This window comes from Macaca nemestrina, chromosome X (assembly GCF_043159975.1).
Source record: "Macaca nemestrina isolate mMacNem1 chromosome X, mMacNem.hap1, whole genome shotgun sequence".
Lineage (NCBI taxonomy): Eukaryota > Metazoa > Chordata > Mammalia > Primates > Cercopithecidae > Macaca > Macaca nemestrina.
This window is the reverse complement of record NC_092145.1, coordinates 42,650,663-42,678,413: the sequence shown is the minus strand read 5'-3', so window position 1 is coordinate 42,678,413 and position 27,751 is coordinate 42,650,663. Positions and strand designations below refer to the sequence as shown.

The 27,751-nt window shown below is 40.8% G+C and overlaps 1 protein-coding gene across 2 annotated transcripts in view; it reads right to left on the bottom strand.

Moving 5' to 3' along the window:
• LOC105490486 (LHFPL tetraspan subfamily member 1) overlaps positions 1-20,269 on the bottom strand; it is a 257,433-nt gene extending 237,164 nt beyond the window's left edge. The window contains exon 1 of one of the 2 annotated variants that reach the window (XM_011756199.3): positions 20,101-20,269. In XM_011756199.3, the coding sequence (XP_011754501.1) occupies positions 20,101-20,107 (7 nt within the window). In that variant the 5' untranslated portion in view covers positions 20,108-20,269. Of the gene's footprint in view, positions 1-31; positions 532-20,100 lie in introns of those variants that run through there. The other variant, XM_011756204.3, reaches the window with a different exon arrangement.
• Positions 20,270-27,751: the final 7,482 nt, after the last annotated feature.

Sequence of the window (27,751 nt, the reverse complement as noted above, 5' to 3'; positions counted from 1 at the left end):
TGAATTAGCATTATTAGTGTTCCAGACTTACCCTACTATCATAAAGAAAAGCCTGTAGCTTTTTTTCCGTGACTGAACCCATTCTGACTTCCCTCCTTTAGTGTATTGCAACTGCCTTCTCATGGAAGCATACTCCTCAGAACAATGAAGCACAATTTCTAATTCCCTCGAACTATTCACTGAGATGATTGGAATAAATTCAACATACCTTTTGATGTGTTGCCCATCTGGAAAATGGTTTCAACTTTCAATTTGGCTTCCAATCCTTCTCTTTCTGCTTTCAACTAGGGGTGGGGCTTCCAGAGCTCACTGGCATTCCTCTCATAAGTATAACAGTCTAGCCTTCAAGGTATTTGCCTCCATGTTGCTAACCTTGCAGATTATGGTTGTCTGGCCACTATCTGCAGGCACTTCTATCCACTTCTTGGAATTCTCTATTCTCTCCTAGCTGCCTACGTTGTTGGCCACTGTAAGCTACTCTTCCACAATTTGGCTTCCCTGATTGTACAGTTGCCTGCTTTCTTTTCTACTAAGAAAGCAGATTTGCCCTCTATTGTAGTTGGAATTTCCTATCCACTGACAGATTTCTTATCCACTCCCCAATGTAGTTGGAGTTTCTGCCCACTTTAGCTGTCCACTTTCTTTTCCACTGTGACCCAGGATAATAAGTTGTTGCCACTATTCTGGAGTTGCCGGCCCATTCTGAGACAAGACTTCTACCACTTCTGTCTAGTAGAGCTTGCCTCCACCCTGCCCCAGCATTCTCCTCATGCTAGAAGTCTGTCTCATATTCCTGTTTTTTTTTTTTCCACCAAAATCGCACATTGAGACAAAATTAATGCCTGTCACAGCCACATAGTCATTTCAATAAACCTGTGGTATATAGTGCAGCTTATCTGGCCATGTGTTTGGTGATGACTTTTGCCTGCCTATTTCTTCAGATAAGCATTTTCTTATATGGATCGGAGAACACAAACAACTAGTCTAGAAACAAGCATCACTATGATTACTTTGGGATGAGACTTTTTGTCCTCTTCCTTCAAATTAGCATTTACACAGAAGATCAGACCCATGACTAACTTGTACAGGAACTTATCTCACTGGAATCAATTTTTGTGTTGGCATTTTTCCCCCTCCCTCTTCAGATAAGCATTTACTTATAAGGATTAGACAATATAAATAACTAGTCTAGAAACAGATATCACTTCATGTAATTTTGGGAGTAGCTTTTTTGCCTCTCCTTCTTCAGAGAAGGGGTTGTTAATGTGAATTAGACACCTGAGTAACTCATCCAGAGTTCAATATCACTATGATTAATTTTGGTGATTTCACCCTCTTCCTTCAAATAAGCATTCATGATTACGTATGATAATTGGTCTCTTCCTGTGCTGCTATAACAAAATACCCGAGACTGGGTAATTTATAAAGAGCAAAACTTTATTTTCTCACAATTCTGGAGGCTGGTAAGTCAAAGATCAAGGAAATGGCCATTGGTTGTCTGGTGAGGGCTGCTTTTTCCTTCCAAGATGGTACCTTATTACTATGTCTTTCAAAGGAGAAGAATATTGTGTCCTTATATGGCAAAAGGTGAAAGGGAAAAAGATCTAAACACTGCATGAAACCTTTTTTAAGGGCTTAATCTCATTCATGAGGGAAGGAGACCTCATCACCCAATCATCCCTTAAAAGTCCTACCTCTTAATACCATCACATTGGCCATTAAGGTTTAACACCTGAATTTTGGAGGGAATACACTCAAACCATGGCACTCCCCATCCAGAAAGAGCCTCCGATAGGCTCCGCATTTTTTCAATAGCTGTTTTCCAGAAAGTTCTGACCTCATCCCTCTACTCTCACAGAAACACTCAAGGACAGGGGCTTAGTTTGGTTATCCTTCAACCAAACACATCTAACCTTGTCTACCATCATTTGATTCTTCCAGGATGCTCTCTTTTCATGCCCTTGACACTGCAGAAATTCCCAGAGAAGGGGAGTTATACTCAATTCTTCAATCACTTTCTGATCCTACTCCTGAAATTTTCCTTAGACCATCCCTTGCAGTCAATCCTACTTAGGATTTTCCTTGTCCCATAGGCCAAGTGGTCTGGCCTCCCCTTCAGAATCCTGAGCCAAAACAATGCCCTGATGGGATCCCACTCAGGAGTTGTAGCAATGGCAGCAGAGGGCTGCGTCTGGGGTGAGGAACCATATGGTGGTTCCTGTCCAGTAGTTGGCTCTCCTCTTAGGACACGCATGTGGCTGGACATATAGGTTCTGGGGAGTATGCCATGGTCACAGTTCTCCAGAGGAGCTACTGAGAAGAGGTATGGCTGAGGCCTGAGCTCTAGTGACTCTTTCTTCTGGTTTCCTTCAAGTCTCTGTCAGTTCAGCTAAAAAACTCTCTCCACTCATCCAGATTATACAATAGCTCCCCAAAGTAGTACCCTAATGAAATATGTAAGTAATGCTGACTTATTTTATTCTCCTTCCACAAAATAATCTCATTCTCAGCATAAATAATATTTTCATTAACCAAAATGTGGGGCATATGTTCTATAATTAAGAACTTACAACCAGAGAATTTGGAATTGTGGCTGCTTTTGGGAAATCCAGAGCTTTTTGTTTCCAGGAAGTAAATCCAGACTAGATTTTTGGAGGAAACTAAAATCTAGTTCACCAAAATAAACATAACTCGGTCAGCTGAACTTTATTAGATGTCCAAGTGATCAATGATATACACTATCAGATCAGACCTTCCATTTTCCCTTTCTTCAAGAGGATGACCGAGGTCGTTCCATCTCCAAAATGTTATATAAGAGTCCCAGAATTTTCCTTAAATGTGAGCACATATACTAGCTAGAAGCAGGGATTCTGATGACTAAACAATATGAACACCAAGTAAAAATGTTCAAGATGATTATTTATTAGATATACAAGTTTATTCATACACAGCAAGTGACCATAAATACATACTGCAAATATTTCCAAATAATGTCTTGTACAGGCACCATGATGGGTGACAAGAGCTATGAACTGGTAATCAAGAAATCCAGGACAGGGTGCAGTGGCTCATGTCTGTAATCCCAATGCTTTGAAGGCTGAGGTTGGAGGGTCACTTGAGGCCAGGAGATTGAGACCAGCCTGAGTAACATGGCATGACCCCACCTCTACACATTTTTTTTTAATTAAATGAGCATGGTGACAAGTGTCTGTAGTCCCAGTTATTTGGGAGGCCGAGGCAGGAGGATCACTTGAACCCAGGAGTTCAAGGCTACAGTGAGCTATGATTGCACCACTGCACTCCAGCCTGGGTGAGAGAGCAAGATCTCATATGAAAGAAAGGAAGGAAGGAAGAAAGGAAGGAAGGAAGGGAGGGAGGGAGGAAGGAAGGAAGGAAGGAAGGAAGGAAGGAAGGAAGGAAAGAAAGAAAGAAAGAAAGAAAGAAAGAAAGAAAGAAAGAAAGAAAGAAAGAAAGAAAGAAAGAAAGAAAGAGAGAGAAATCTAGTCTTTACCATTCAGTAGCTGTCATCATAAATCAGTGTACCATGCTTGAAGAAGGTTACATAAAAATCTTTGCCAATTCTACAAAGGGATTAAAGACTGAACCTTTGCAGTTTTCAGGATATTACAGAAAAGAGAATAGCAATAATTTGGTGAAAAAAATATTTCTTAGCTCTATTAGTTCTCTTCATGTCTAGGAATATCTGGAATATACCAAAGGCATCTCAAAGGAAGAGTAATGTTTCTTTCTACAGAGTAAGAAAGATGCTGTGGTCTATAATGTTATCTTTACTAAAATACAAATGTCCACTTTACTCAATGGAACCCAGAATGAGGTTCTAGCATTTTTCTCTTTTATTCTGAACCAAACATGTGCTGGTAAATATTTAACAACTGGCTCTCCAGGGGGAAAGCAGATATTTGTCTGTAGCATTAACATATTTATATAGTGTAAAAATCTGCCACCGTGGCTGATTTTATGCCACTTATCTTAGTCTCTTTTGCTGCTGCTATAACAGAGTAACATAGACTGTGTGATTTATATAAGCTTATTGACTTACAGTTCTGGAGGCTGGGAAATCTAAGAGTGAGGAGCTGCATCTGATGAGGACCTTCTTGCTGCATCATCCCATGGTGGGAAGGCAGAAAGACACAAGAGCACACACAAGTGAGAAGAATGCTGAACTCATCCTTTTATCAGGAACCCATGCCTGTGATAATGACATTAATCCATTCATGAGGACAGAGCCCTCATGACATAATCATCTGTTAAAAGTCTCGCCTCTCAACACTGTTGCATTGAGATTAAGTTTCCAACATGTGAACTTTGGAGGACACATTCAAGCCATAGCACCACCAAAGCGATGTCACTGAATGCAGAGTTAAGAAGAGATACACAGAATTAGCTCTCACAAAATGTTGTGAGCCAGCCAGATCTCTGATAAGAAATGTAATCTATGCAAAACAGAAGAGAAAATTAAAAGGATAATGAACAATATCTTCCGCTTGTGAAGGGCTGTCATAAAAGGTGATGTTTACTCATTCTCTAATTCAATGATATTACAAAACTGTTGTAGGAGATGAGTGATTAGCATAGAACTCAGAAATTAGAGACAGTCACATTGGATTCAAGTCCTGAATCTGTCATTACTAACTTAGGCAAGTCGCTTGACATTTTGGGGCTTTAGAATCCTCATCTAGAATAACTTAATACGATAGCACTTGCAGAGTTCCAAGAACACTGTCTGGCGTACTCAATAAAATGTTAGCTCTTATTATCATGACGATCATCATCATCTGCAGAATTGGTATAAAAAAGCTAACTGGTCAACTTTCCTCAGAGGTTTTGAAAATTGAAATATTGCATGTAAAGTAATTTGTAATCTATAAACACTATCCAATCTGATATAGTTTTCCATTGTTACTTACTTAGCTCAGAGATATAAAACTGAAGGAATTCTTAAGGGAAATGTATATTAACTTTTTCTAGAGAGCTTTAAAAATAAGAGAGAATCTCATTGTACATGAAGAATCCTGTCAGAGTCACAATCAGAAAGGAGTTTGTTATTCTTTAGAGATCATCCAATCCAACCACTCATCATATAGATGTGAAAATAGTTGACAAAAATTTAAGTAACTTAACTAAGAAGTTAGCAACAGAGTAAGGACTAGTATCTAGGTCGTTTGACTCATAGTATTCTTTCCATCAAGCACATCACAATATTGGACTCTACAGTTGTTTGCAGGTCCTACTGTCTAGCCAGCCACAGAAGGATGGTAAATAGCAAAATGTTCTTATCCTTATCCCGACACCAGAAACTAGTGGAACTTTGGACATATATTATACGCTTAATTCAGTATCGAGGTTTGGGATTCACACCCATCATTATTTTCTCACAAGTAGTGAAAGTGAGGGATCTGTGTTAATGTAAGTCTTTATTTTAATTATTCTGGGGCTACATTTTGCCTGTTTTCTTCAGAGGCAAAAGAAAAGGCTCCTGGTCCACTAGGGTCCAAAGTGTAAGCTTGTCCAAAAAGTCCATCACTTCCCAGGGCTTCAGTTTCTTCATATGTAAAGATAGATGGTTTAATTAGATTACTCAATTTTCAGTTTGAAAAGCATTTATTTAGTACCTATTTGGTGGCAAATGTTGTGCTAGACATTTGTGCTAGATACCAAGAGGAGACCAACAAGCTCTTATCTCTGTTGAGATTAAAAGTCCATTGAGGAAGCAGACACACTCATTATATTACAAGTGTAACTGCATTACCATTTGTGCAATAATAGCAATATCTACAAGGTGCCACAGAGGACACAACAACCACTGGTAATGTGGCAGATTTCAAAAAGCGGGTAATGTTTTAGCTAAATCTTGAAGTATGTGTAGTCGTTTCATAGGTGAAGAATTTGCAATAGAGCATTCCAGGCAGGGGAATCAACATTCACAAAAGTAGAGAAGCATCAAAGTGCATTCACAAAGGTAGAGATGCATCAAAGGTTTGGCTAACATCAAGAAATTTGAAGTGACCAGAATTGAGAGTGTCTAGTAATGGTAGCAGTTAACATTTATTGAGCATGTTGTATGAACCAGGAACTGTTCTGTAATCAGTAAAAAAAAAAAAAAAAAGAAGAGATATTTTACTTTCTTTTAAAACTGATAGTATTTTACATTTACTCTACATCTGAATTAAAACCAAACATATTTCAGATGCTCAAAAGCCATTTACAGTTTGTGACTGCTATATTGGACAATTCGGTCTAAGTGAAACTTTTCGTTGTACTCTAGTGTTTTTGTTACTGTGGTTTTTGTTGCTCTTTTTTTGTTTTGTTTTCTGTTTCTGTAATCACAGTTCACAGGGTCATCCCTGTGACTCAGAAAACTCAGAGATTCCCTAACCAACCTATTATGCAGTCTTAAAATTTACTACCCTTTGGGTCAGGTTCATTGACATTTTTCTGGGCTGCTTTGGCATTTTTTAGCTTGTCTGGTAGGCAAGTGAATATGCCTCCATCTAAGCTTAATAGCAAGAGATATGCATGGTGATTTCTTCATCAGCCCATAGTAGTAGTTGAAACCATGGGAATGGATGAGGTCAGCCACAGAACATTTGTATACACTGCAGAATGAGAAGACAAGTGGACTGAGGATCTCAGAGAAGCATCCACACTCAATGAGAGCAAAGGAAGAGAAATGGTCAAAAAATTAAGAGCAGAGCCAGGAACAGAGTGGTATCTCAGGAGACAAGGAAGGAGAATCTTTAAAGACAGGAATAGACAACCATATTGAAACTGCCTTTGCAAAACTTATAACAGCGAGAAAATTATGGTAGTAAAGGAGATCTGATCTAACCAACCCCTCATCTTGCTTTGAGCCTTCAAGCTGCCCTTAATTATTCCTGGGCTTGGGCCAAACTAACTTCCAGATACATTTAGTTTATAATTTAAATAATAATGGCACTTCCTCAAAATGCAACTGCCTTTGTAAAGCTAAGGACAGACCACCAGGCTACGAGGATAAGAGGAGCCTGAATTCTGCCAAGGTATAGACATAAATGATTACTCGCCGTTATTCCAGAAGCCACAAGATATGCAACTTCCCCAATTACTCCTGCAGATAACGTAACTATTGTAGAACCTAAAATTGACCTTTTGAGATGTCTTTTCGGGTTTGTTGCATGTCTGATAACCAATGGCTCCACCTGGACCTGCCAACTGCTCCTGTGGTCTCACCCAAAAGTGACTCAGTGGGCATGAGAACCATTTCCTATGCCCCTATGATTGCATCCCCAACCAGCTGGCAGCAAGTACCTAATTGCCTAGTCACCCCGCCTCTCTTCACCCAAAGTATCCTTGAAAAACCCTAGCCTCCAAATTTTCAGGGAGGTTGATTTGATTTAGCCAGCTCTACATGTGTGAAACTCTTTCTCTATTGCAATTTCCCTGTCTTGATAAATCGGCTCTATGTGGGCAGCAGGCAAAATGAACCCATTGGGTGGTTACAATATCAACTGCTGTAGAGGAGTCATGATGATTAAGAAGCTTGTCAGCTCTATCATTATACAATTCCATAATCACTAATGAATGTGTTTTTAAAAAGAAAAAAGTCAAATTTGTTAAAGAAAGTAAAGATGGTATATCCCCCATGAAACTGCCTGCATTAAAATTTTCATTTTAACTAAAAGCTCCCTCTTGTGTCCAGAATGGAGATTTTCTTGAGAGTTGATGAAAAGGCTTTAAAAACATCTGCTGATGTATATCTTTCGTAATATTCTTTTGTAATATTAATTTTTGCCAATAAATACGTATTAATTTTATAACCAAACAGAAACAATATAACAAAATGTTTAAAACACGATGGTGTTTTTTCTCTAGACCTGGGGCTTCTGTAGAAAGTCATCATGTGAATACAAAAAATTCCAGTAAGTGTCTGCTACCTTTCTCAAGGGAGTAGTGAAAGTTCTTTGAGAGTAAGTGTCTTCTGGGAAAGACTAACATGTTTAACAATCAACTCAGGTGATTCAGATTCATACTACAGTTTGAAAACTATCTCTTTATGTTCTCAAGCTACCATGTCTCCACTAAAAGGAGAAAAGAAAAATGTCCTCCCTTAGAAGAATCCAGGAGATCTGTAAGGCTCATAGTCCAGACACAGGGAGTGGAGTAGCAGAGGAAGGTGCCAGAAGCAGAGGCTCTAGCTTTGTTTGTTTCACTGTTGGAGGCTCTGGGGAATTAGGGAAAGAACAGCGTCCTAGGAAGCTAGAGGACTAGGGGCTAATATCAGCTTTGCCTCTAAATGGCTGCATGTGTGTAACCTTGGACAAGGCGCTTCCTTTTCTGGGTCTCAGATTTTCCTTTGATGGGACCCTTCTAATTCATAATCTAAGAGTCACACCACAAAAGAGGCAAGACTGTAAAGCAGGCAATGTTTCCCATCCTCTCATCTTACCTGTTTTCACGGCTACTATCCCCATGAAAACCCAAGGTCCTGATGCCACCTACCCTAAACTGTTGAGTACTCTCAACACCCTGTGCAAATGAAAAGCAACTTGAACCAGCCTCCTCTCCATGTTGAAGTATATCTGGCAAACAAGAAATAGTTAACAGTGACCCAGTGGTTACATTTTCAAAAGGATCTAAGGGTTGTTGCAGACGAGGGAGTAGAGTGGTATACCTTTTTTTAGGTATGGGTTGGGTTTTTGTTTGTTCGTTTGTTTGTTTGTTTTTACCATGTATACATTGTATGTGTACAAGTATGCATGTTCATGTATGTGTGTTAAGCAACAACATACTTTGCTTGCCAATTGAAATTCCTTGCCCTCATAGCCAAATGCAGTTGAGAAAAATGAATTCCCAGTGAGTTTTTACTGGTACTATACAATGGTAGAATAATATATACAGTCCAGGAGTCCATTGCTACATGGGACTCAAACAAAGTTCTTACGAAAAGGAGTTTATTTGGCATTATGGGTTAGTTACCGTGCTAGGTCCTAGAATGAGAACCTAGGGTGAGCTGATTCCAAAACCTATCTTATCTTCATCATATCATGTATTTTTCTTGACTCTACAGTAAGGAATGGAAAGGCTGTAGCTAAAAGAAAGATCACATGTTTAATGCATTGCTAAGTGGAGAAACAGGGAAAAGAAATTAGGTAGGTGTGGAGCCTGGGGACACTTGTTTCCGAGTTTTCTTCATATAGTTCCTCTTCTTTTTTTCTCCCTCTTCTGTTTTTTGAGTCTTTCATTTCTTCACCTTTTCTTCTCTTTTCTTCTTCTTTTCTTCCTTTCTCTTTTTGTCAAAGACTTTAAAAGAACAATTTCTCTTACCCTCATCTCCTACAAACAGAGATCAATAGAGTGGCAATAGCAATAGGGACTTAGCGCTGATTAAAGTTGACATATTGGGTGTGGTAGCCTATAGCCTGGCAAGGGTGTAACAAGATCACCTCAACTGATCAATTGAGGTTTTGCCTTGGATGTGAGCAAAGCTGTGGTGCAGCAAACAGTAGCAGCTTCGTAGGGAGAGGCAGTTAGGGGTAGGTTATTGGAACATTGACTTGAGTTTTTATTATTATTGTTATTCTACTCAATTTAGTGATGTACTTAAAAAAGGTATGTGAGAACAAAGGATTCTATGCTCTACTCATGAAAAAGATCAAGGGTTACATTTGGATTGGACTGTTACTACTCACTTGTGATTGGGAAGGAAACAGTTTCACGGGGTTTAGGACACATCTGGGCATTAACCATTACAAGTACAAAGCACACACAGAAACAAAAACAGTGCATATCAGCAACAATGCACATTGTCTCTTCTCTTTCTCTCTCTGCTCCCTTTCTCTCTTGTCCTCCTTCTTCTTCTTTCTCCTCTCCTCCTCCTCCTCGTTTTTCTCTTTCTTTCTCTTTCTCTCTGTCTCAATCTCTCTCTCTTTCTCTTTCTTTCTGTCCCAATTTCTCTCTCTTTCTCTCCCTCTCTCTCTCTCTCTGAGGTGATCCAACCAGAGATCTCTTCAGAGATTTATTACAATGAAACAGAGAAAATAGAGTAGTTTTGTTCTCCCCTGTAAAGCTGTATGCACAGATCGCAACTCAGCACTCACCAGAGAGTTCTCTCACTTCCCTTCTCCCTTAAGAGAGAAGAGGAAGTAAGCAGCTAGTCAAGCCTGCCTGCTGAAAAGAGGCCAAGCGTGGGGGGAATGACTGACTAGTTTGGGAGAATGACTGAGTAGCTACTCCTGTGCTGTCAAATGGAGTTTGCCTTGAGAGCCAAAACTACTAAAATGGGGTCTGGAAGCTATCAGAGAAGAAATCTGATGCATGTGTGTTTTTACCCACAGTCGTCCATCACCAGGGATTTTTGTGTTTGAGGCATGTTGCAGAGACTCCAGCAAGCTGCTGTATATCAACTGTGATCAGTTTTTAACATCCTGTCATAATCTAAAGGGAAATAACCCCCAAATCTACATACCAGTACTTTTTCTTTTTCTAATTTGCCTTTCAATGCCAAAAATTGAAACAAAAACCTGAAAGGCAAGACTTACATTGAGCAATCGCTAGTTTGGAAAGACCTAGCTTACTTGAGTGTGTGTCTGTGACTACAGAATAGGGTGTGCATATTTAGGTAAAGACAGTGAATTTGAGTAATGCCACTTGAATTGTGTGGGCCACCTATTATGTTCCAGGCACTATTTAAACATATATATCTTAACATGCATAAGGCTTAGCGCTTTATATATGTTAAAACTAACAAGAAGAAAAAATATTCTTCCTGAATGTTATGAACTGAGTGTTCATTCCCTCAAAATGTATATGTTGAAGCCCTAGTGCTCAGTGTGATGGCATTTGGAAGTGGGGCCTTTGGGGAGTAATTAGGTCATAAGGGTGGATCCCTAATGACAGGATTAGTGCCCTTACAAAAAGAGACATGAGAGAGATAATCTTCTCTCTGCTGTATAAAGACATAGTGAGATGTCAGTCTACAACCAGAAAGAGGGAAATTGGTCAACACCTCTGTCTTTAACTTCCCAGTCCCCACAACTATGAGAACTAAATGTTTGCTGTTTAAACCACCCAGTCTATAGTATTTGTTATTGCAGACCAAGCTGACTAAGATACTAGGTCAAAAGGGATGTGATACTACAAAAGCATTTTAGGTTAATGAGATGAAGAAAATAAATACAATTTTCTGCTTAAAGAATATTCAATCATGGAACTCAGAAATTTGTATTATGAATATTATTGCAAAGCAATTTGCAAAAATCTTCAGAAAAAAAGGTACTATATTAGAAGTTGGAAGATACGCAGTCCTAAAATGTGTTAATATTCTCAATCATGTACACCACAGAATAGTTTTAGAAAGTTCCAAGAGGAAAGATTGGGGCCACTATGTTGGGGTTTCTCATTCAATCCCACAGTTCCTAAAAGATATAGTCCAGGGCTAGTGCCAACAATTCCTGGAACTTCTCCTTTGTCTGCCCCTTAAATACTGATAGTCCTCTGAGTTTCTATGTTTGGCCCATTTTCTCTCTAGGTGGTCTCAACCCTTCTGATGACTTTTACTGACATCTGTATGCTGATGCTTTTCAACTCTACATCTCCTATTCAACATCTCCCCGGGCCTCAAGATTCACATATCAAAAACAAAAAAATGTCCAGTGGACATTTCCATCTGGATTTCCCATAACCATCTGAAACTCAAGATGCTCAAAATGAAATCACTGTTCTCCCAGGATCAGTTCTCCATTATTTTTCTTGGTTGGTGAACCAAAGTTCACTTCTCATTAAAGCCAAAAACCTGAGATTCCTCCTCAACTCCTTTTTCTTTAACCACCATATCGAATCAGTTACCAAGTCCTGCCACTTTTAATTCTCCAATCACTTATCCCTTCTCTGTCACCCCTGCTTTGCCTTAAACCAGGCACTCCTAATCTCAAGTATGATCTGTTATGATAATTTCCTACCAGCTTTCTCTGCTTCTGGCCTTGCTTTTTCTAATCTCACCCCCTCCAATCCTATCCTCCACTCTGCTACCAGTCTAATACGTACATCTGTGCATCTGGTAGCCTCCTAATTAAATCATTTTAATGGCTCCCTTTCACCTACGAGAGTAAGTTCAAACTCCTTGGCATAGCATACAAAGGCCCCCTAAACTTGGTCTCTGCCTTACTTTCTAGCCCTGTTTCTTCTGCTATTTACCTTTGATGCACTTCCTTCTCCAGCAATCCTGAAATACTTGTAGCACTTCCCACATTCCATGCTGTTGCATACTCTATACCTTTGCTCCTGTTATTCTTGCTACTGGAATGACAACCATTCCTATCCTTTCTTTGCCTGGATAACTATTCTTCACCCCTCAAAACTTAGTTCCAAGCTGGGCGCAGTGGCTCATGCCTTTAATCCCAGCACTTTGGGAGGCCAAGGTGGGCAGATCACTTGAGGTCGGGAGTTTGAGACCAGCCTAGCCAACATGGAGAAACCCCGTCTCTACTAAAAATACAGAAATTGGCTGGATGTGGTGGTGCATGCCTGTAATCCCGGCTACTACTCAGGATGCTAAGGCAGGAGAATCACTTGAACCCAGGAAGTGGAAGTTGCAGTGAGCTGGGATCGTGCCACTGCACTCCAGCCTGGGTGACAGAGAGAGACTCTGTCTCAAAAACAAACAAACAAACAACAACAACAAAAAAAACATAGCAGAAGTGGTCCCTCCTATGGGTAGCCTTTACTTACCTCTCCACCCCTAGAACAATATTCTTCCTCTGTGCTCCTCCAGCACCCTGTATGTGTCTCTTTCTCACGGAGCATACCATATTGTATTGCAACTGTTGGTTTGCCTTTGATTTGAGGTCTGTCTTCTGTACTTTATTGTGAGCTCCTTGAGGGGGAGTAGAGACTACATTGCAACTCCCAAGCAAGCATGAACTATATTCAGTTGATTTTTTTTTTTTGAGACAGAGTCTCTCTGTTGCCCGGGCTGGAGTGCAGTAGCACTATCTCAGCTCACTGCAAACTCTGCCTCCCAGGTTCAAGCAATTCTCTGCCTCAGCCTCCTGAGTAGCTAGGACTACAGGCATGCGCCATCACGCCTGGCTAATTTTTTTGAATTTTTAATAGAGATGGGGTTTCCCCATGTTGCCCAGGCTGGTCTCGAAGTCCTGGCCTCAAGTGATCCACCTGCCTCCACCTTCAAGAGTGAGCCACAGCCTCCAGCCTGTTCAGTTGATTTCTAATGAAGAAACAGATGTGCTTTACTTTTTTTTTTTTTCTTCTTTTTTGAGACAGAGACTTGCTCTGTCATCCAGGCTGGAGTGCACTGGCGTGATCTCAGCTCACTGCAACTTTTGCCTCCTGGGTTCAAGCAATTCTCCTGCCTCAGCCTCCTGAGTAGCAGGGATTACGGGTGCAAATGCCACCACACTAGGGTAATTTTTGTAGTTTTAGTAGAGATGGGGTTTCTCCATGTTGGCCAGACTGGCCTTGAACTCCTGACCTTAAGTGATCTCCCTTCCTCTGCCTCCCAAAGTGCTGGGATTTCAGGCATGAGCCACTGTGCCCCACCCGGAAGTGCTTTACTTTTGACCTCTCCATTTGGATTCATCTCTCTATTCCTATTGCTACTATGCTAGTACAAACCCTAGTTATCACTCATCTAAATTCCCTCCCTGTACACAACTTGAACACAGAGAGTCTTTGATGATTCTCTAAAGAGTAGAGTCCAAACTCCTTAGGGTAGCATACACAAACTGGTCACAACCAACCTTCAGGCCCATTTCCTGCTAATACCTAACCTGCCAACATCTATACTCCAGCTATGCTTAACTACCATCCATTTGCCTTTGCACGTTCTGTGCCCCTCTTGATGAACCCTTATTTACCCTTCAGAGTCCACCTTAAATGTGCCCTTCTCCGTGACGCCCTCTGCAAATTTCTCCAGGCAGTTAGACATGTTTATCTTTGCATTCCTATTGCACCTGTCTATTCTAGCACTTTCTACACTCAATTATAATCATCCACTTAACCTATCTTGGCCTCAGTTTCCTCATCTGCAAATAGGGGATAATAACAATTTCTCCTTTATAGGGTAGTGGTGAGAAGTAAAAAAGACAATGCATGCAAAGCAGGTAGCCCTGGATAAATAGGAGCTGACATCAGTTGAGCTCTCAATATGTGTCAGGCACTTTACATGTATGAATTCATTTCTTTGTCCTCATATGGTAAGTACAACTATTGTCTCCATATTTAAGTGAGGGTACGATGACTGAGGGGCTGAAATGACTTGCCTAAGGTCACACAATTGGTTAGTTGAAGATCTGGTTGAACCCATGTGGCCTGGTGCCAGACCATGCTCTTAACCGCTATTCATCTGTGTACACTTTCTCATCCCTACTAAATGTGAACTCCTCTAGGACAGGAGCTACTCTTTTCTTCATCCAAAAGTTAGACTCACAGTCTCTAACTCTCTCAAGTCGGCTCCCTACAGGAGATAGGGATGCAGATTTCCAGCCCTCCACTCTGCTTAGATAATCAGCACTTTACTTTACTCTCCTCCCTCAATTGCCCCCTGCTATTCAGCTACCTTGCCCTAAAACAACGTACTTTACATTTCTAAGCCTGTCTCCAGCTACCGCTTTGCTCCTTTCCATTGCCTCAGTTACTTTAATGCTTTCCAGATCCATATGAAGAGGCCTGAGAACACTTCAGGTGAACAGAATACGGTTGTACACTGCATAAGAGTTTCAATCAATGTTCATTAATTGTTTTGGGTATAGTTTTATAATGATTATAAGCAGAACTACAAATGTACCACACAGGCCAATATTCTGATTGGTTCTGTCCAAACTACCATCTGGGACCTACAGATACCAGGTAAACTCTGCAAGCATCTCAGTCTATCCCAAAGATATTAAATGTTGACATTGTTTTACAGTCTTAAAAAAGAGATTAACACAGAAAGTGAAGAACCAACAGTAGCTCCAGAATTTCTATATAGAGAAGCTGCATCTACTCACCTCCTACCCTTTTACCGTTGGTATTTACATTCTCTCTTTATGTGAAGAGGTTTGGTGGGACAGGTAAAAATTAAAAGATTGGTCTTGAAAACATGTTTGTAGAGCAATCACACTTTTTGTAAGCTTCTTTGGCATAACTTGATTAATTTGGGCTAATACCTCTTTCTCCAAGTCAAATGGCACTACCACTGTGAATGGCTTACAGTCACACAGTGAGTCTTAGATAAAAGATAGATTAGAAGTTCTCATTTCTTGGCTCCAATTGCTGGGTTGCAGAAAACTTAGTTCCACCATCCTTTCCAGACACCTACTAATTTCAGAGAAGATGAAAACCCTTTGCTTGTGAGAAATCCCAATTAGAATGATAAAAGAGTCATGCTAGAGAAGGAAGAACTGGGGGAAGAGTGGGATGGGAGCCAGGAAGAAGGAAATCACACCCACTCTGGAGTCAAGGCAAGGTTTGTAGTTTCCACTAAGAAACCAAAAAGCTAAAAACAGGAAGAAAGAGGTGAGGTGCAATCCAAAAAGCAATCAGCTCACTGACACTTTATTTATTTTTACCTGGGGAAAAGGGGTGTGGGGGGGGCTTGGGCTCCCAGGCTGACCCAACAGCTGCAGCTGCTATAAAGGAAGTGGGTGTTTGGGGGAGGGGGGACCAGGATAGGAGAGCTTGCCTGTTTCTTGCCCCCATCAGAGGCCCTGGGATTCTGAAGGAGGGAACCTGAGACTGTGTCAACCCGAGAGACAGAGATATTTCCAAGAGCAGCAGAAAAGGAAACATCTCTCCAAGGACACAAAATCTATGGCAGTCCTGACCTGGAAATCTCGAGGAGGCCTCCTTACCCTCACTGCCTTTTAGCCTGCCTTGCTTGCCTTGGCCTTTTTAAGTGCAGATGAAGGCAATGGAATTGCAAAGCAGATGGAGGAAGAGGAGAGGAAAGACAGAGACTGTGCCAATAAAATATTACTATAAAAATCTAACTGAAAACAAGACTTTCCTGAGATTTTGCCCTGGTCTTATAACATCTGGTTTCATTTCTCTTCCTTAAAGAAGAAAGAACATAAGAGAGAGGGAAGGGGGGGAGAGAGAGAGAGAGAGAGAGAAAGAGAGAGAGAAAGAGAGAGAGAGAGAAAAGGAAGGAAGGAAGGAAGGAAGGAAGGAAGGAAGGAAGGAAGGAAGGAAGGAAGGAAGGAAGGAAAGAAGGAAGGAAGGGAGTTGGTGAACTTAGTACATACGTTTTCAATGGATTCCTTTAAAACATGCTCAGGCAGCTGGGAGCTCGAGCCCTGAGGTGGAGCTCTTGTCACTGATGGATACAGCATCATTCTGTCAGAAGGGTATACAGGACTCTGTGTGGTCCTGACCAAGTTATTCCACTCTGCCCCAGCTTCTACCTCACAGAATGGGTAGTGAGACTTTTAAAAGAAGTAACAGCAGAAAGTGTGCCGAAAAGTCTAGTAATAGTACAAACAGTTTCTGGAAGCTTCCTGTGCTTTACTTGCATGTTCTCATTTAATTCCCACAAAACCTGATGTGATAAGCTATTATTGCCCCATTTTAGAGATGAGAAAAGTGGATTAAAGAGAGGCTGGCTTGCGATGATCAATATCTAGTAATTGCACCCAGCTCTGTCTGACTCCAGGGCTTTTAACTTCTAGATCATATAAAGTAAGATTATTGGCATTTTGATTAAATTGTACACTTCATGGTTTCCATATTTTATCTGGAGGAAATGTTTGCTTGAAAAGAGTTTGAGAGATGGGGACTAAGGTACTTCTTTCTGTTAAGTGGGAGCTGAGAGAGGGGAACATTTGAAGCTGCAATCCAAATTCCAAACTTCTAACTGAAGCAAGTATCCCCATCAGGCATTCTGGGCTCAGTAATGTCAGGTGTGAAGAAAGTCAACCTCCTCATATTCCCTTGAAGAGCCTTGATGTTTCAACATATCGCTTGCTTCAAATTGAGAGTCACATTCATTCTGACTGGTTCAGTTAGTGCCCTAACCCAGCTCTGCCATCACCAAGTCTCCCTTTCATGGATACCTACTAACTAGGTTCCAATACTGCATTTAGAAGAATCCCCCAAAGAAAGAAAACTTAAATGTGCACAGTGATCATTTGGCTGTAAAACATGTTGAAATATTGGAATGTGCAACTGAAAAGGAGAGTTGAATCTGAAGGACTTAAGGAGCAGAAGGATCTGAGAAGCTTGAGCTGGTCAAGGGGTAATTCTGCTAAGAGGCCAAGGAATGGACAAGCTTTCCTTATAAATTTCCTTCTAGCGCATTTACTCAGATAAAGCTGGCTCAGAAGAGAGGCCTCACAGGCTTAGATTTCCTAGACTGGTAGCCCTAAAAGGAACTTGTGAATTCATCTAGCCCAAATGTGTTCTCTTAAAAGTAAAGAAACGTGAGTTTGATATTCTCTTTAGTGCCATAATCTTTCTTTATGCCCCTGAGTCCTATCTTTTGTCACTCAAGAGGGCCATCTACCAGCTGCTTCCAACTGCAGCCTCCTAAAATCCAGAACACATGGAGGAAGAAGCATATCCACTAGGTATGGTTCAGTGGAAAGATCTCTAGAGCAAAGGATGGAATGCCTAGGTTGTACTTCTAGTTTTGCCTCTCTCTAGCAGTATGACCATGATCAAGTCACTTGCTTGTGAGCAAATGGGGTTAATTATACCTGCATAGTCTACCTCACAGCTGTAGCCTGAAACACACACACACACACACACACACACACACACACACACACACACACACACAGAGAGAGAGAGAGAAATAGAAAAAGAGAGAGTTATGAATGTAAAGTTCTATAGTCACTTACACAGGCCACACTTTGACTGTGCCTTGTAATATCGAAGAATGGAAAAGAAAAAAAAAAATCCTGCAAAATTGAAAGTAACATTTTAACAAAATGACATTATTATTTTTAATTGGCATTTCACTTTGTTTCTCAATGGAGGAACTAGATTCCAACTTTGTCCATACAGAATACAAGTGGGCCCCTTTCTCTTCCTAAATTGTTTTTAAATAAAATACAGACAGGGTCTCACTATGTTGCCCAGGCTAGTCTTGAACTCCTGGGCTCAAGTGATCCTCCTGCCTCGACCTCCCTAAGTGCTGAGATTATAGGCATGAGCCACTGCACCTGGCCTCTTCCTAAATCTTAAATATATATGTGAGTGGCTGCTGAGAGAATGTAATAATCAGAGGCAGTCTCTAAAGGAGAATGTGACCAGCCAGGAAATTACCCTGAAAAGTAAAAATACAACTCTCTTTTCTGGCGATGGCTTAGCAGGTAAATATGAAGAGGGAGTGAGAGAAGTGGGAGACAAAAACAGATGAAGGAACAGAAGACAAGAGACAGAGCTGAGGCAACGGGGAGGAATGCAGGGTGAAGGACAGAGTTGAAGAAATCCAGCTTGGAGTCTTGGGCTTTAACATATCCAGCAGGTGCTTGATCCTGTAGCAGACATGGAAGTGGTGTATAGATTTTTAATTCTGTTTGTTAAAAGGAGAAAATAAGCATTTGGCTCACATGAAGACAGCTTGTGATTCTTTAGTCATCAATGCTTGCCTTGGTATGGACACCAAAGGGTGTTTTTTCTGCTGTGAACTGGCTGTACTCCTACTCCGAGTCTTTCCCATTCCCTAATCTTTGAGACTCTCAAAAACAAACAACCAAAACAACAGCAACAACAATAACAACAAAAACCAGATGTGAGTTGGATGAGAAGGGACTTCTGGTCTCTACAATGGTTCACTGACTGGCCCGCAGAACATAGTAGTTAAGAGCAAGGGCACTGAACTTGGCCAGACCTGGCCTTGCATCCTGATTCTGTCACTTACCAGATATGTGACCTTGAACTAGTTGCTTCTTCTCTCCATGCCTCATTTTTCTCACCCATAATGGAAATATAATAATAACTTCAATTTATTAATGTCATTGTGAGGATTAAATGAGTTAGGGCAAAGAAAAAGCCTGGCACAGGGCTCAACACATAGTAGTGGGCACTCAAAAAAAAATGCTCAACATTGCTATAATAATTTGGTACAAGAAAGAGCTGCCCCCGAGCCATATTTTGCAGAAATTCTCCATTTCATTCAGAGTAATTGCTGGAACCAGACTAGCCTGTACCTTCTATACTTTTTCAAATGCATTATCCAAACGCCGAAAAGACTTCCCTTTTATCAATCTCTCTCCCGCCTTAGTGCCCTCTCCAGCTCTCTCACGCTCTCTCATGCTCTCTGTTTCTCGTCTAACATCTCTCCTCCCCCACCATCACCAAAGAAGTCCCCAATGTTCCAAATAGATAAAAAGATGTGGCGGGACACAGGCCCCACTCCATTTGAATCTGGGTAGACTTGTCCGAAGGGGATGACAATATTGCTTTTGTTTCTCAGATACTAGAATCTCCCACAAATCCTTAAGTGGACATTCCAGCGCCTCTTCAGCCCACTCTTAGCTACTTCCGCCTAGGCTCTCAGGAATCCAACAGTGCCATCTTTAAGGCCTCTCTCACAATTCTGACACCTGCATCCTGGCTCCTATAGAAACCCTTTCCCTCTTCTCAATGTATGTGATGTTGAGAAAACTGGAGGATGAATAGGGAAGGCATAATCATAATGTTAATCAGACTTTAGACATGCAAATGTGTGTCCTGAGCATGGATGAGCTGAACAAAGTTGATGTGAGGAACAGAAATGGACAAGTGCCATCAAAGCCCCAGATGTGTGACACTGGGAAGAGGGGACCTAGAAATGATGACAGGAACACAAGGGTTATTTAGAAAAATGGGACATTTGAAGGACTTGGTGAGAGGTGTGTAAATGAACAGACAGCATGAGAAAGTAGGAGAAAGAAATCTAAGTGCCTGCTAGGAGCATAGATCACAGAGTTCTTCAAAGCCAGAGGGTAGAAGAGGAGGAGGCTGGGTGGGAAACTGCCAGTGACTGGGGGCTTTGTGCTCAAAGAGCTTTAGAAGAGGAGACTATGGGGGCCTTGTTTGGTTGAGCTACCAGGTAGAATCAGAGCACTTTCAATCTGGGACCAAAGGGCCCACCTAGCAATGAAGCTGAAAAGATCTCACCTCCCATTGACGAATTAGGCTACTCTGTGAACTTGGCCTTCTTCCATCTGCATAGCCATTGGACCTTGAATTTTTTCCCACTGTAATAACACATTTCAAACAGCTAGTTAAAAATCCTGACAGGGAGGTCCAAAAGAGACTGAAAGTATTTGGGAAGGACCTTGGTCTTGTGTCTAACCTACATTAGTGCCTATACCTTAAGACATTGCTCTCCTCTTCACAATGTTTTTTAAACTATCCCCTCAGAAACTTTTGTGTTTTGTGAACTAAATAAGAGTATTCTGCCACTAAAAATGAAATGAAATGAAATGATGGTCTTTCCACCAAGTTTTTCAAGGAAAAGCAGTAAGTTTATGGATAGAATGTGCTCCCGTAAATTTTCCTGAAACCCTTGGTCCCTGCTTCCGTGTGCCTATACTAGAATGAAAAAGTTAGCATCTGATTTAACATAGAATTATATTTGTAAACATTTTATGATTTAAATATGACTATTTTATAGTTTTCCACGGAGAACTCTATGATTCCCTGTGCTGTGTTACTGGAACAAAGTGAGAAACTCTAGAATTGAGGATTGGAATCATTACCTTTATTCTTCATAATTACTTTCTCACTTTCATTTTTGCTCCCTTCCAACTCATTGTCCACACAGTAGCAAGAATGAACTTTCAAATATGTCAACCAAGTCATGTCATTTCCCAGATTTAGACTCATTAATGGCTCCCCATTGCCTTTAGACTGAAACCCAGACTCCTGTGCATGGCCCATAAGCTTTGCATGAGCTGACCCCTGCTCACCTCTCCAACCTCATTTTGTGCCACTGTCCTGCTTGCTCACAACATTCCAGATACACTGTCTTCTCGGTTCCTCAAATATGACAAGCTGGAGTCCATCTCAGTGCACTTGGTCATTATGCTGTTCCCTCTGCCTGCAATACCCTTTTTATCTGTGGGAGGCAGAATTTTGACTCCCATAACCTTCACTGCCTGATATCAAACCTATTGTCGTGTGCAGATATAATCACGGTTACTAGTAAACTGACTTCAAGATTGAAAGATTGTCCTGAATTAGCCAGGTAGGTCCAGTGTAATCACATGAGCCCTTAAAAAGCAGAAAAAAAATGCAGCAGAAAAGGAAGTCAGAGATATTTGAAGCATGAGAAAGTCTCCAGACACCCTTGCTGGCTTGAAGATGGAAAGAGCCATGTGGAAAACACAAAAAGGAAATGAGCTTGGAAGTGGATTCTTCCCCAGAGACTCCAGCAAGAAATGCAGCTGGCTTACACCTTGATTTTGGTCTTGGAGATCTTAAGCAGAGAACCTACCTCAGCCATGCAGTACCTGGACAGCTGCCCCATGGAAACTGTGAGATAATAAATCAGTATTGGTTTAATTCACTAAGCTTGTGGTGATTTGTTATGGCAGCAATAGAAAACTAATACACAATCCTTCCCTTTTCATAATTATCTCCTTTCAATCTTTTGGATCTTAGCTTAAATGTCACCATATATCAGGGTCATACCTTGACCATCCTGCTCAAAATGGTTCTCCTCTCTCCCATTCCCCTTATTCTCCTTCTCTGTGTCCATTCTTTGCTTCCTTGATGGTCTTTATCATAATTTTTGCTATTTTATTTATAGAATTTCTAACTATTTTTTGGATGTCTCTCCCACCAAATTGCTATGAGACAAAGGGCCACATTTGTCTTGTTTTCCATCTTAGCCTCATTGTCAGCACAGTAGATCACATATAATAGGAAATTAATAGAAATGTGCTGAAGGAATAAGTGAGTGAACGAATAGTGCTTGTCAGAGTAATATTCACAATATGAGCCACTGGAATGTAAACTCCACGAGAGCAGGAATTTTTGTTCACTGCTGTATCTATGGAACATAGAAGAATGAAAGGCATTAAGTGGGCAGTCAATAAGTATTTGTTGAATGAATTAATATTTATTGAGCCTCTACTTTGTGCCAGGAACTATGTTCTGCACTTTACCTACCTTATTTAATTGGATCCTCACAATACCAACTCAAGCTGGGCACTGTTACTTTCTCCATTTTATAAATTACGCTCAGAATGGTTATGCATTTTGTTCAAGGCCACACAGCTAGTAAGCAGAAGAGCCAGAATTCAAAGCCAGGCCTTTCTACAAGCCTATGCTTTCCACTGTGTCATGCTGCCTCCTGAGTATTAACACAACCCACTACCTTCTGGCTTGATAAGAGCTTTACAATGTGTAAAAAATGCACATGTGGACATTCACATGAAACTCGGCATACAGTGTTAGGGAACTCATAGAAGCTACTTATAAACCTCAGGTTAACTCAATGAATGCTAATAACACATCAAATAATGCTCATGCTTTAATACAGATTAACCGGATTGTACCAGATGAACTTCATGTGTTTTTCTAGCTCTTAAATGGGCATTCTTGAAGATGGAAAAATAAAATCTTCAAGACTCGGGCATCCAATACCAATAATAAGATGACAGGTGTTGGTGAGGCCAGCATTTCAGGGATGAGGCTCTGTCTAATATTCCTGATGACTAAACACCATGTAAGTCTCCAGTCCTGGCTGCGGCAGTTCTTCTGGTGGTACCTAATCTCCCAAGTAATTGTGAAGTCATCAGAGAGTTGACAATAGCATGAAACCAAAAGTAAAATCTCCCCACAGAGCTGTGTACTTTAAGGTAGGGCATGCTTCATACCCTTTGACTAAAAGCCCCCACCCAGCTCTCACTCAGAGGAGCTTGCCAATCCCTCTCTGAGCACTATGTCTTCAAAACCAAGTATTGATGTTCTGTCTCAGCTTTATGTAACACTTAGAATTCCTTCCAGATAAACGACAGGATTGTGGCCAAGAAGGAGCCAATAAAGAAGTTAGAGATAAGACCTAAAGGTTTGATTTATGAAGGCAAATATCTGAAAATGCTCATACCCCTCAGTGGCTGGGCAGCAGTCGTCTGGCTTCTTTCTTCAAGACTTCCTGCCACCACCCCAGGGATTGCGGGGACTCTTCTAGTGCCCACAGCCTGAGATTGCTACTCTTCCTTTCCCTTATCTCCAGTCACCCTCCTCACAGTGAGTCATTATGACAGCCACAGACTCTCAGGACAGGCTCCCTGAGCACAACTGAAACTACCCTGGGACAGACAGCAAGGATAGCATGAGCACACCCAGTTCACATGCAAGACTGGCTTGTTCCCCACAGATACGGGCCACCCACCCCAAAGCTTATGTGCTTTAAAGCATCTAGACACTTTCCAGCTAAATCTTCTTCCCTTTTCTAAATAGGCTCCTTGCTCCCCAAGGCCTTGCCTGGGTTTTTATCTTCCAATTTGCAAGGGGGCTAGTGTAATGGTTAAGAGTGCAGGCTCTGGAGCCACACTGTCTAGATTTGGATCCTGGTCTACCATTACTTGCTAACTAAGTGTGTGACCTGTGGCCAGTTATCCAACCTCTCTGGATCTCTTTACTCATCTGTAGAATGGGGATAATGATGATAGTCCTGCACTCTTAGTGGTATAAGAATTCAACATGTTCATAAAAGGAAAGCACTTAGAATATCACCCTGACTCATAGTTAGGACTCAGAATGTTACCATTTATTCTTTGTCTATTCTGGAAGGCAAGGTATCTTTTTGTATATTAAAAGGACAAAAGGCCTTGCCTGCTGCTTTTGATGTTATTACTATGTACTACATCACAGCAATGGGTGATGGCCCTAACTTGGGGCTATATAATGCCTTGCCGTGAAAATAAAAACCGATACGACTTATTGAACACTGACTGTGCTTCAGGCACTCCCCTAAATGCTTTACATGAATTATTTTATTTAATCCTCACTAAAAACCTAGGAGGTAGGTGCTGTTATTTTCCTCATCAAAGCACAGAGAGATTAAATAACTATGTAATATAAAACTTAAATAAGCTTTGTGCAAGGGATAATTATGAGTTGGGGGCAACAATGGAATGGTCCATGGAGGATATAGAACTCTAATTTGATTTTGAAACGTAGATTAGAAGTAGGGTAAACAGAGAGGATGAGGAGGGGAGTCCGAGTGGAAGAAACTACAGAAACAGAAGGTGGAAATTAGCCTGGTGTGTGTGGAATAAAGAGAATAGACTGACTCGAATGCTCCAGAGGCTACAGAATGGAGAAAGGTAGGAAGTTGGGCTGAACAATTGAGCCTTGGTACTGGAACAGCCCCATTCAGAGACTCAGACCCAGAAACAGCAATCTTTTGCCATCCCGGCCTACTCTGTCCACTTTAGATGATTATGTTTTTAAATCATACTTCAGGGCTCCCCACAAGATAACTTCATGGTATACCATCAGTTTCCAAGGTCTTGATCTCCCCTTCCCAACTTGGCTATCCCTTTGTGTCTCCCTTTGTGCACCCCACTGAGATGCAGTAAGATGTATAGGTTGGGTCAGTGGAGTGGGCATTGTGAGGTCTAAGCTAAACTTGGTCCCTTTCCTGCCTTAGGACTTCAAAGCAAATTCGATCTACTCCAGAATCTTACCGTAGCTCCATACTTGTCCTGATCTAGATCACTTGCTTCACTACTGACTCTTGGGTTTTGTCCCAGATAAAAAAGAGTCCTTTAAGAATAATAACATTTAATTTTGCTATAAAAGCTTGTGAATTGCTCAGCCATGTCAGACTGTTAGTGAAATTCTGTGGGGTTATATAGAATCAGAAGAGAGAAGTAAGGCAAGTTAGGTTTCAAAGGAAGGAGATATAGCTAGAACAAATTTTTCCAGGCTGGGAAAGGTTAATGGCAGCATAGTGTCTTATATTGCAAGTAAAATATCAATGAAAAGAAAAGCATCTCTGCCTCCCTCCCTCCCTCCTTCCTTCTTTCCTTCCTTCCTTCCCTCCACTTCAAAAATGATGATACTGCAAACAAGAAGGGAGTGTCTACTTCACCATCACCCCTGTCCTCCCCACAACTTGACAGCTGGAGACCCATTCTCTTGGAGTGATGAATCATACCTTGACAGGAATGAGTGGCCAGGCAGGATATTAGTATTATATCTTCTCCCTCGAGCCTGAAATGCATGCCCAGATGTTGCCATGGTAACTCATTAGAACACAGCTCCAATCTACACAAGCTAGCACAGCTTTTCTAGCGACCACCTGGTTCCACATGCTTTTATGTTTTGTTTCACCTTTCCCAGACATCAATAACATGCTGGAGTCTTATCAGATCACAGGCTAGTCTGGAAAATGAATATATCATCAGTAAACACAGAAAGAAGAGTAGTCTAAAACTGGTCTGTAAGGTGGAAGACTGGGTTTTATTTGGACCTCTGCACCAGTGGACTATGTGACATGGCAAGGTGTTTCACCTCTCAAGACCTTGTATTCCTTTTCTAGTGTATGAGTGGGGTGGGCTGGTTGATTTCCTCAAGCTTCTCTCTCCCCAAAATGATTCTGTGCATGTCTTTAACATGCACAGAAATGTCAGTGGTAACTATTTCTAGAGATAGAGTCCTGAGCATTTTTTTAAAGTGGCTGTTTAATGATAGGCCTATGAAGGGAATAGAAGAGAGAAAATAAATGGGTTGGGAATGGGTGGAAGACAAATGGTAACTTCATACATTCCAGTTTGGTGGTACCTGTATTCCACGAGAGCACATTCAGGGTCAAATGTAAGGTGGAAATGGAGCCACCTTCACTGTTACTTGAAGGTAAAAGCTCCCTTTTACCTTCAAGATAGCTGGTATCCTTCTGCCTACTTAGTCTCCCACATTTTCAGGTGACAGTAGTTCATTCTTCCTTTATTGTCTTCTTATGGACGGCCTTCCCCATTTGAACTCCCTATCATGTCTACCAATTGCATCCTAAATATGTGTTAAGTCTAGCTCAAGTCCCATCAGCCCCATGAAGGCTGTCTGGATCTCTCTCAGGTTACAGGGACCCCTCAGACTTCTGTGGCTCTTGGGATATGCACCTCCTAATTCTTACCATAGACTGCTCTCCCATCATAGGTACTTTTGTTTTTATTGTTTTAAATGCACTTTTTAAAAATTTTAATTATTTTCATATTGATATTAAATATGGAGAGCGATAAAGGAGAAACTTCAGCCAAATGAAATTTGAAGGAGTTGAATTGAGCAATGAACGATTTGCGAGTGGGACAGCCCCGAGAATCAGAGCAGATTCACAGAGACTCCCTGCCTCGTGGTCAGAACACATTTATAGACAAAAAAAGGTAAAGTGATGTACAGGAATCGGAAGTGAGGTATAGTGAGGCCTTATTTGAATACAGTTTGAACATTCAGCAGTCTTTGAGAGGTTGAAGTATGGCCCCTGGGATTGGCCAACACTCCGCTATTGTTACAGGTGTATAATATTAAGTTAGTTTTTCAATTTTTGTCTGACTATTAAGCTAGCTTACAGTACATCCACAAGCACTCAAATATAAAAGTACGGAGTCCTTTTCAGGCCATAGTTTGCTTTAATAAGAGATACAAAGAAGAAAACAAAGTGGACCATAATCTTCATCCTTATGACCCTGCTGAGTTTTAAAAATATATATCAAGGTAACACATGGCAGGGCCTAGGGACTGGGGAGATGTTGATAAATGGATACAAACTTCAGTTAGACAGAAGGAATTAGTTCAAGATATCTATTGTGTAAAATTATGACTATAGTTATCACAATGTATTTTATACTTGAAAATTTTTAGGAGAATAGATGTAAGTGTTCTCACCATGAAAAAAATAATTATGTGAGGTAACACGTTAATTAGCTTGATGTAACCATTCCACAATATACATATATTTTGTAACATCATGTTCTACACTGTACATATACATACTTTTTTGCAATTTAAAATTTTTAAAGGAATAAATAAGTAAATAATGTGCATGTAAGGTCAGAAAATTCAAACTACAGAAAGGTACAAAATGAAAAGTAAAATCCACTCCCCAAAATTCCTAGTCCCTTTCCCAGAGATTGCTATAAAATATTTCATGCAGTATCATCCAGAAAAAATGAAAACAACATAAACTCACACACACACACACACATACACACACACAAATGTATCTGTACTAGACATAATTCCTTATTCCAAACTCTTGAGGTCAGAAAAATGTTGGAATGCAACATTTTTAGGATTTTAACATGATGATATAGTGCCTGTGACATTTAGTATGTCACCCCCTCAGCAGGGTTTGGGACAGCAAAGACGTAAATTAGACATGTTTAATATTAATTGAACATTAAAATTTATGGGACAAGGTGTTTGAATAATCACATTAGGTGTGATAAATGAAGAATACAAATACCTACATGTCAGTTCATACGAGGTTCCCCCAAATGAGTTTGTGCCAGATTTTGAAGAAAATATTCAATATTCAGATTTTTTAGAATTAAGGAACAGCAGATAACGGAGTGTCTTCATGTTCATCTTCTCTTTGTCTCTCTTTATTGCTTTCTCAAATATACACATGCACACAGACGCACAGACACAAAGAGAGCACTATACACACTGTTCTGCCCTTGTGGTGGACATTTTGGTAATTACCAGGCTTTTTTTTTTTTTTCTCTGAGACAGAGTCTCACTCTGTCACCCAGGCTGGAGTGCAGTGGGGTGATCTCCGCTCACTGCAAGCTCCGCCTCCCAGGTTCACGCC